We start from the raw sequence: 10,956 nt of genomic DNA, 5'->3' as shown, positions 1-10,956 counted from the left end.
AGACATCGAAGTCCAAGACAAATGAAGACTTGAAGAGTCCATTGAAGATCAAAGTTATATTAGATTGTATTAAGATCCAATCCTAGTTTAGGATTTTCAAGGCATAATTAAGTAAATAAACACACACCCTAAAATATATAAGTGATTGTCTTTGTGGAGTTCCAACACCTTGGAACCCTCATAGCAATCCCAACTTGGAGTTAAGTTGGAAGCCTAAAAACAAGAAATGAAAATCTGCAAGAAATAGGCTTCTCGGAACTCCGAGAGAAATTCTCGGAACTCCGAGAAATGGTCCAGTAGACTTTTTTCCAACTTCTGTTTGTATTCCCGGAACTCTGAGATTTTTTCTCGGAACTCCGAGAATTCTCGGAACTCTGAGAAATATTCTCGGAACTCCGAGAACACTACAACGGTTGGATTTTTAGCCGTTGCATTTTTCCTGGAATTACAACAATGCCATTGAACAGTCATATTTGGTTTTTCCTATATATATGGGCATTCCAAACATTCAAATTATCAATCCTAACACTCTTAAACTCCATTTGAACGTCCAAAGAGTGAATCAAACTTGATTATGCCTCTCATCCTCGAAAGCTTAGGATTTGGATCATAGGCAAAATTTGTACATCTTCTACACTTTGTAAACCCTTGTGAGGGATTGTTTTTGTTCTTTCTTTCTTATTAAGAACTTGTATTGGGCGAGTGTTCGGAGAAGCGTAGCCCACTCTCCGTGGTGAAGATTGCCACCAAGGTTAAAGGTAATCGAAATTTGTAATCAGCACCGATCTTCGCCGAAGTTAAGAAGATCACATAGTGAAGCCATCAACGAGTTTGGTTGGTGGAGTGGAGTAGGCCTCGCGTTTGGAGGACCGAACCACTTTAAAATCTCGGGTGCAATCTCTCTTACTCTTGCTCTTTATTTGCATTTGCACTTTAGATTTAACTTGTGTGCTTGAATTTTATTATTGATCTCTTAATTTCCAAAATTGGGTTTAAGTTTTCAAAAGAATTAAAACTTGTTAGGAACCTAATTCTTCCCTCCTCATAAATTGCCGTACTCGGGACCACCCTTGGAATTTCACCTGTCAACACCAGATCGAAGTAGAAGAGCATGCCACCTAGGATTTAGGATTTCTTACGGCCCAAAATGCACTGTTTTGAGTATAAGGACCGGAGAATGTCCAATCAGTGTGGTTTATTTCTGTCTGTAATTTATTCCTTCTCAAAATAAAATTGCTTACACCCAGTTTGGGATTTAATCCGTCATCCATGACCGAATAAGCGACCTTCAACACGATTATGTGCCAAGATGGCACTTAATGGACATACTGGATAACGTGCGTGTACCAGAACCTATAGAGATGGGCAGTTATTGAATGTTTCATTAGAGCATGTTGATGTTAAGAGAGACAATCGGTCAAATATGACCGAGTTATCACAATGCTATATGCTTGGGATAACTCAAGGATGTGGCATGGCTATTGTCAATCATGGGATGGTGGATGATAACTACCTGGACTATGGAGGACGTGAGAATAAGGTGACCCATCATGGGTTGTTACCAAAAAAGTTTCCTTCCATGAAGAACATGTGGTAACGAGGAGCGGTTACCCGAATAAAACTATATAAGGAGGCGTCTGTCTCCAAGGAAGAGGTCCCATAACTAAAATCCAAACATGTATTAGCTTTCTATCTTTTACCTTTCCAACACTTGTATCCGTTTTCTTTTTCGTAGCTGTAGCTGTACCCAGATTAAAGAAGCAATGAATTCACCTTCTCAACTGAGTCTGTCATTTTAGTTCGTTTTATCCCTCGCACTGGCGCCTGGTTCGTGCTTGTTTTGTCACGTGTTTTGAGTCAGATGGTCTGTTGATCTTGAGTGTCATTCACGCCCTGCGCATGTAGACACCCCTTTCTTTACTTTTAGCGTCGCACTTTGCACCTAAAAATCTCTCTTCTTCTCAATCGCTTGAAATCCAATCCCAGGGAAAATAAACGTTTCGGTCATCGAGCCCCTCGAATTGAGCTTCCAATTTCTTGCCTCGAGAGAGGTAGGCAATCCCGCACGCACCCGCGCGCGCACACATACACTCGTACGCACGCACACGCACGCGCACACGCACACGCATTTCAGACCGAACACCCATTTTGTGGCACGTCCGGTGGGGCCCGATGAGTTGCATGGCATTTAATGGCTCATAATACATGGAATAAAACTACGGGCCCCAGTGCTGCTAGAAATGCTAGTGAATCGAATGCTTCTGAAAGCACTGGCGCTCACGATAAAAGGACTTCTAACCAGGAAAATCCTTTCCACGAGGAAAATCTAAATATTGCTCCGCACACTAGAGAGTCTCCCTCACGTGGGCGACACCCTAACGTACCTGTATCATTTCAGGAGGTGGAAGCTATTGGGACCCGCATAGAATTCGCCCTCAAATGCTAGCCTTTAAGGGGAGAGTGCGTGAATCCTTATAAGCCCATCCACATCTAACCACTTTACCGATGTGGGATCTTTGCTTTCACGTGAAACCCCCAACATTCTCCCCCTCCACGTGGAAGCAACGCATACAATCTTGCCCATCCACGCAGGTGCAACGTGGAACTACAAGATCTTCTCCGAGGGATTTTTCCATCCTCGGAGGCATACCGGAATTACCGAGATCTTCCCCGAGGGATATTTCCATTCTCGGAGGCTAAACCAGGGTTACCACTCCCGGCTCTGGTACCACTTATTTGGACCTGGGTAGAACTCGCCCTCAAAAGCCAGCCTTTAAGGGGAGGGTGCCCGAACCCTTATAAGCCCATCCACTTTTAATCATTTTACCGATGTGTGGAACCCCCAACAGCAGCCACCATTAGGCAACACATGGATGAGAATTCCCATGAGTTTTCATAAATAGTAACTCACCAATCTCTAAAGTGATGAGGCCCTTTCAGTCATCTAGCGAGAATTTTTCTAAGAAAGTAGATAGACTATTTGGCTTGTTGTCCGACAAAATGACGACCACCGTGCCAATACAGCCGCCCATTTGGCAGAGTAGCAAGCCTGTCCCAGAGCTACCATATAATAGGGCTACGCTAGCGAGTGCTACTACTCAGCCAGAGGGTGGAATCAGGTTAAGCTAGGTCCATATTTTATCCAGACCGAATCCTCTTTTAGGCAGCCCTTCAAGTGGCCCCTCTGTATTTGCCTTGGGAGATTCAAGTCAAAATTCACTACCAGGGTACAGTCTGCCACCAAACCTGACTATATGTGGTGATTTTGCCTCTACGATACCTCTACAATATGCGAGATCCTCAGTGGCAGATTGACCAAACCTTAGAACCGTTAGGCCAAATGAAGGCACGACCGATCTTAGTGGTGGTGTGACGAATGGAAAATGGACTGGTGTAACCGAGAACAAAAACCAGAAACATCCTTGTGCACCATCTCCAAACCCCTAAGTGGCTATGGGAGTTCCAGTTCAAGGTGGAGTTGGGGAGAAATTGGTGCCACGTGATCCTAGGATGGGTTAACCATTTGTTCAGGGCAATTACATCCCCCAGAATCCTTGCCTGAACAGAGATTAGGTTATGGAAATGATTTAACAACAACTCGGTCCAATGTTTACACAAATTAATAGGCCAACGTACAGAAAACCATACCCCGACTGGTATGATTATTACTACCCGTACCTTCGACGTTACATGGATCCGGAGTTCACTTTGTTTGGAAGACAACCAATCCATCGTTGAGCATATAGGCCGTTTTTTACAGCCCAATGTGGGGAGGCAAGCTACGAAATGTATAAACTTCGGCCTTTTCTCCAATTTCCTCAATGGAGCGGCCTTTAATTGGTATATTAGTCTTCCACAAAATAATGTCGAAATGTGGTCGGACATGGAATTTATTTTCCATTTCTAGTTTACTGGGCTGAGCTTGAAGTAAATATTGCGGACTTTGCTAGGCTGTGCCTGTTGCTCAATGAGCTAGTGGACCTGTGCATCGCCCGATTCAAAAGGGCTATGAATAGATGCCACTCTAATCTACAACCGACCGACTATGTAAAGTTGGCCCAGAATGGGCTTAGTCTGGAATTGTGGAAAAATTTAGCGCGTTAAGAATTTATAGATCTTTACCATTTGGCTTCTCAGGCTTCTAGATATGAGAGCTTGATAAAAGAAGAAGATATGTCACGCGCCAAACTGTCACCAAGGTCCAGGCCATGACAACGTCGTTTACCTGTAAAGAGAATTCCACAAGTATAAAAGGCTAGAAAAATGATATCAAATCCATCCATGGCTGATTAAATCCCAAAAGTAATAAAGGTCATACATGAATTTCAATAATCAAATCTCTCTCTCTCTCTCTCTCTCTCATTTCCCAAATTAACAATAAAATAGTCTCATACAAACACATAAAACAGTACTCACTATCTCCAAATTGAAATGAAATCAAACGAAGCAATAAAGATATCACGCCTCCGCTCGCTCATCCACACCACAAGGATCAAAATCTGAAAATTTATTAAAAACCATAGTCATCCGAAACCCAGCACATAATAATTTGCTACAACAGTTGGGTCTATGCATGCTAGTAACAGAAAGGGTCAAACAATATGTACAAAACGATGTACAGAGTTACACAAGAAATGCACTATCATGGATCGAAGATGACTGCAATGAGTACATCAAAGTAAATAAGAAGCATGGACAACAAAGTCATAGCTCGAAGGTATCAAATCAAAGAGCATCATATATCATGAGAGATCAAAGAATATAGTTACACCTAGAGCAATACAACTTCAAGGTAATAGGCCTAGTTCAAAAGGCATGTTCTTTCTATCACCGACTGCCCATGGTGTCGAAACTAGTTTTCTAATATCAAATAGCTATCGACAGGGCCAACGATTCATCCCACTGATGGGATCCTCATAGCCAACGAACTAGCCCCATTGGTGAGGGCCCATATAATCCAATGCACTAGCCCCAATTGGTAGGGCCCGTACAATCCTAAGCCTCCACATGAAGTGTCCACATACATCAATAAGGTCAAAGAGCACAAAAGGCGTATGGCAAAGTTACCCTTAGGTTCCATGAGGAGGTTATTGTTACAGGGCACACTATTTACTATGAAATCCACAAGATAGCAATAGCCACAAGGTTCTACAAATCTCAATGGTGAGGAGATTAAGCATGCAAGACCCAAATCGATTATCAGAATTCATATTAGGATTTCCAAATAAAGAAAAGGGTATACAAGTTGTAAGCAAAGGGGAATAGAATCGGGTTTGAGGATTAAAGCACTGAAGTCGTATGATATTACGTACCTCAAAAGTCCCCTCCGAACTCTTCCGGACTCAAGGTCGGTCACCTAAAAACATAATTTATCTCATTATTATCAATATAGAACAAGAGAGATGCATCTAAGTACTAAAAACTCAAAATCCGAAATCAAAATAGCAAAGCAGGGCTTTTATGCGCTGCTTGGTCGACTACCCCTGCCTGATAGTCAATCGAGCAGGGCTGGTCGACCATCCAGAGAGCACACTCACAGTGCAGGGTACTGGATAGTCGACTGACCCTCGTTGGTCGACTATCCAGTACACAAATCGTATTTTTCTGAATTTTTAAAACATTGGGAGGTTCAAACATGGTCAATACTCATCTGAATCAACAACGGTTGGATCCGATGGACCCCATATGACGAAAGTAATCCATCAAACCCAACTTGGTCACTGGAAATTTGCCTAATGGAGATCGGAGGTGGAAATCAAGATCTAGGTCAAAATCACATATATTCACCTCCCAAGGTCAAAATGAGATGATCTCAGGTGCGAAGGGGATCCAAAGGCAAGATCAAACCCAAGAAACCCTAGATCCACCAATATAATCTTCCCAAACATTGTATGCTCGAACATCAACTTCTCAACCAGCGGAACCTAACTTTTTAGGGTTATTGAAGATTAAAACTACTCAGGAATGGAAATCTTCCCTTGGTTCGCTGTCCTAGGCTTCCAAGTTCGCTTCTCCACGCTCTCTCACATGAAAATTTTCCTCTAGGGCTGCTGCACAATTAGGGCTGAGTTAAACTCTACAGAAATCCTCTAAAAGGGGTATTTATAGGCTTTCTTAAAAGCCCTAACTTCTAATTAACCCAAAGGACAAAAATGCCCTCTCTAAATGAGAGGGACGAATTTACTAAAGGGGGTATTTGGTGTATTTCAAGAACAAAGAAAGATCTCGTCGAAGGGAACTTATTACAAGGACTCTAACTATGAGATAACTTTCGCTGAAGTCGAGATGGACCTCGATGATGAGGAACATCTTGACCAGACCGATATAAGCATGGCCGAGCTTGTAGGTAACAAGCCATAGGGGGTCGCTAGGCCACTAAAGCCAAATGAGAACTCCATTGGCAGGTGCTAGTATTTTCACTCAAACCGAAGTAATTACTATGATCCTGGTAAGCAGTATTCCTTTGACATCACTAAGACCAAGCAGATATTTGATCATCTACTTAAAGATAAACAATTAAAGTTGCTAGAGGGCCACATCATTCGCAAATGGCACCATGCCTGGAGCCATAATACTAACAATTATGTTTTTTTTCGTAATGCGCAGAAGGCCATTACCGATGGATGGCTCAAATTCCCTGAAAATGAAAAGGGAGTTATGAATGTGGATGGGACCCATTTGCATCTTTTGATTTCAATGTGGTCTCCTTAGCTCTAGTCAATGAAACAACGAAAGAGTCGACCCGAAACGAGACTAGGGAGCAAGGTTCAACTTGCAGGTGTGCAACGCAGTCATATGCCCTGCCTGGATCCCAGATCTGGGGCGTAACAAATATAGTGGCGTTCAGGACCGTAGGTAATGGCTTATATATACATCGGTGGTCCTGTATATCTGCCGGTACAAGCTTTGGGGAAACCTCATTTAGTGTCGGACTATGGACAACCCTTAATCCGTCGGGGCTTTCACTGGTGGATAATGGAACTTTTACGAGCGGTCATGACCTAGTAAAATCTCACTTTCTTGTACTGTGATCAAATGCATCTTACCTTGTTACCAAGCACAACTTATATTATTACCAACCTCAACTTAGTCCGTCACCAAACTCAACTTACTTCTTTTTTACCAAACATGACTTGCCTTGTGCCCAAACACAACTTACCCCCATAAAAATGATTAACATATCTATTATTATGAAAAAAATCCTTAAACCATATATAAAATCTATTAAAATTGGCACAACAGTTCAATAGATGAGACTAGTGGAAAGAGAGAGTAGGCATGAAAAGGGATGTACGTGGCAACTTTTTTTATTAGGTAGATTACCAGTAGGTACCCAAGCCAGTAAAGGGGTAGAATGGCAAAACTTTTATTTTTCTTTTAGTGACACTTAGTTAAAAATTTAAGGGAAAATTACATATAGACCCCCTGTGGTTTGGCCATTTTCCGCTTTAAACCCTGTGGTTTGGAAGTTACCAAAGACACCCCTCAACTTCTTGACATTTTTAAGTAGACCCCCTCTGGTCACGGTCTGTTAGTTTTACTTGACGGAATGACTAAAACTGACCATGATTAATATTTTCAGGACAGAAATACCCTTTTTCACTGGTTTTAAGCCATTTGCAAAGGGATTAGGGTTACACCATTTCCCACTGCGGCCACCGCCATCTCCAGCCACCCCCGTCACCCCCACCACTGACAATGAAACCACCCCATGGCTACATCAAACCCACATTTCAAGAAAAAAAACATTGATAAAAACAAAAAATCCCTAAAATATTAGGGTTTATGTCCAAATCATGATAATGATGTGAATGAAGACAAATAAAACTCCTAAATCGAGGGTTTATGTTGATAAATAAACAAGGGTTTGAATCAAACCCTAATTTTCAATTTTAAAGTATGAAAACCCTAATTTCAGTTGGGAAAGATGACGTCATAATAGTCATTTCCCCCTTTCCGTCCACTCTGTCACGTTAAAAAAACCCAAGGAAAGTTGAGGAGGTGTCGTTGGTAACTTCCAAACCACAGGGGGTGTATATATAATTTTCCCAAAATTTAAAGCATTTGTGACAATGCACTTACAATGTAAATACTTCCCTTTAACCTCTGTAAAAAGGCCTTGGTAAAACTTTATTTAAAAGCAAACCTCTCACACTAGAGGTGCTTTGGTAAAACTTTATTGAAAAGAAAACAAGACAGGAAGCAACTACGGCAATTGCACCATAGTGCAACGAACAACAACATACACGCCACGGTTACAAGATTAATTACCCGAATAGAGATTTGCTAACCACCACAAGCAACACTATTGTGAATAACTCCCATGCATAGTGAAATAGAGGTAGAGGGTGTGCCAATAATGTTAAGTATAGAGCTTTGGGTTGTTTAGCCTTCGAGTTGGAATGGCGACCAGAGGCACCGCCTGCTTAGTAATAATCCCAAACTTATCTTCAAATTTGTAGTCCGTCCCGTCCGGCCACCTCCAATCAAACGAATGAATGAGAGAAGCTAATACATAAGGGTACATTCTCTCCGCTATCGGGAGTCCTACGCTTGTCCTTCTCCCCAATCCAAATGGTATAAAACGATAATCCGTGCCTCTAATATCACATTTTTTTAATTCTTCAGTTAAGAACCTCTCTGGTTTGAACTCTAACGGATCTTTCCATATCATGAGGTCTTTGTGTATTACCCATGCATTGACAAAGATTTTGGAGCCCTTGGGGACTCTATATCCACCCACGACACACGTTTCACTTGGGCTTCGGGGGACTAAGAAAGGGAGGGCAGGGTGCAAGCGATGGGTTTCCTTCAACACTGCATCCAAATAATGGAGTTAATGCAAATGAGACTCCTCTACTACGTTATTCTTCCCAACAACTTGTTCTAATTCTTCCTGGACTTTTCTTTTTATGTGAGGATGCTTCAGCAACTCGCCCATGGACGACGCTACCATTGTCGATGTCGTATAGGTTCCTCCCACCAATAGGTCCTATTAACAAGGTTGATATAGACAATAATTAGTGCATTTTAAATAGCAATGTTAACATCTCTAATATGGCCAGCCATGATTTTAAACCAATCGTTGCCACATAAGAGAGAAAGAGAGACTAGATTTGAGTGCTATTTGTGTAAACGGGGATCTACACATGAATTACAACTAGAAAGAAAGTGGATTATTATGCTGAGTAACTTTGATTTGTAAAGAAATTAATATGATGAATGAGCATTATTCATCATCCCGCCCTTGATATTTGATCCGACAGCAGCACACTTTTTAAAATGATTTTTCACCCCTTGTAGGATAATGCGCCCCCCTTAGAACGCGTTTAGATGTAAAAGAATCATCTCCCACATTTCAGCATATATTTTCTATGCATCTCATAGTATAATACTCAAAAGAGGCTGTTTCAGGAAAAGTGAATGGGCTGATTTTGGGTGATCCGTTTATTAGTCGCGACAAAGTTGAAATCCACCATACCCAAAAAGGAAAGTTCTGAATTGACATTCTAAACGGAGAGAGAGAGAGAGAGAGAGAGAGAGAGAGAGAGAGAGAGAGAGAGAGAGATTACCAGTATCATTGCCTTCATGTTGGTTACATTGAATGGTGTTTTCCGGTCTTCATCCTCAGTCAACTGCAAAAGCAAGTGCATGAAATCCTTGCCTTCTTTCTTCTTTTCATCACCCCCTTCCGCGCTATCCATCTTCCTCCGTTGATCAATAATGGAATCAAAAACATTGTCAAGCCAAACCGACAACTTATTCATTTCTCGCACAATCCCCTGAACGTCAAACCGGGCAATAAGAGGAAAAAGATCAGAAACATTGAACTTAGTTTGAAGCACCAAAGCATCCTGCGTCCATTGACGAAACTCCTTAGCGAGAGTACATCTCCCCTCTCCATCCAATGTTGCACCGCACATTGTACTAATAAGCAAGTTCAACACAATTTGAAATGAAATCTCCGATAGGTCGATGGGGGTGTTAATCTTTGAATACATTTCCCTCACCGCCTGATGAACCTCCCTTTGCCAAAGGGGGTAGAAATTGTCTAGCCCTTTGTTGCTCATCAACTCTCGGCTACAAATCCTGCGCACGAGGCGCAAGTGGGGCCCATTGGGGGCCCACCCAATGTCGGCCCCATTGTAGTTCATGGCCAATGCTGCGACAGTGACGTCGCGGTTGGCAAAAATGGGGTCCTGGTCTGTCATAACCTCTCTGGCTAACTCTAGGGAGCTAACCACGATGACGTTCTTGTTCAATAGTCGGACATTCATGATAGGGCCATATATCTTGGCTAATTTTTCAAATTGACAATGGAGTTCCTCCTCGAGAAAGGGGAGGAATCCAACCAAGGGCAACCCTCGTGGGCCTGGAGGCAAAGGGAAATGTTCCTTGCTCCATTTCTTGGCCATCCATACGTACCATGCAATCAATAATACTGCAGTGGAAGCCCACATTTTATATATTGATATAAACTCCCTAGCCAGATCGGATCCTGCCATCTTTCCCTTGTGGTAACGATGGAAGGAAGGCGGTGTGGAGTTGAGTGTAATATGAGTTCAAATATATAGTAACAAATGGTCAGAGAGAATTCTGGCCGCCTTTTTGGAAAATTGTGTAGGTTTTCAAATTTTAAATGGAAAATTGTGGCCGCCTTTTTGGAAGATTTAACGTATAGTAACAATTGAGGGAGACAGATTAAGACTTGACTTGTGAGTAGCGTGGAGTTGAGGGGTACTCAATTTTAAGAATGCATTATAGGTCACTCGTGGAAAATTTTGACCACCACTGCAGAAGAGTTAATGTATAGTAACAAATGAGGGAGAGAGATTAAGACATGAGGCTTGTGAGTAGCATGAACTTGAGGGGCAGGGGCAGGGGCGGAGCCAGGATTTTTGGCCAAGGGGGGCAAAAAGGCTAAAAATAGTTGTTATAAAATAATAAAAAAATTAT

At 42.1% G+C, this 10,956-nt stretch overlaps 1 protein-coding gene across 1 annotated transcript; it reads right to left on the bottom strand.

Moving 5' to 3' along the window:
* Window positions 1-8,362: 8,362 nt before the first annotated feature.
* Window positions 8,363-10,505, bottom strand: LOC143850311 (flavonoid 3'-monooxygenase CYP75B137-like). The gene is made up of 3 exons (XM_077359568.1): window positions 9,573-10,505; window positions 8,864-8,992; window positions 8,363-8,809 (listed from the first exon to the last, which is right to left on the bottom strand). Exons 1-3 carry the CDS (start codon window positions 10,503-10,505, stop codon window positions 8,363-8,365), a joined length of 1,509 nt encoding a protein of 502 aa, XP_077215683.1.
* Window positions 10,506-10,956: the final 451 nt, after the last annotated feature.

The sequence above is a fragment of the Tasmannia lanceolata genome, unplaced genomic scaffold (genome assembly GCF_043159265.1).
Source record: "Tasmannia lanceolata isolate RefF3 unplaced genomic scaffold, GAP_Taslan_0.1 ptg000018l, whole genome shotgun sequence".
Lineage (NCBI taxonomy): Eukaryota > Viridiplantae > Streptophyta > Magnoliopsida > Canellales > Winteraceae > Tasmannia > Tasmannia lanceolata.
Note: the sequence above shows the minus strand (reverse complement) of the source record. Positions and strands in the feature narration are given on the sequence as shown.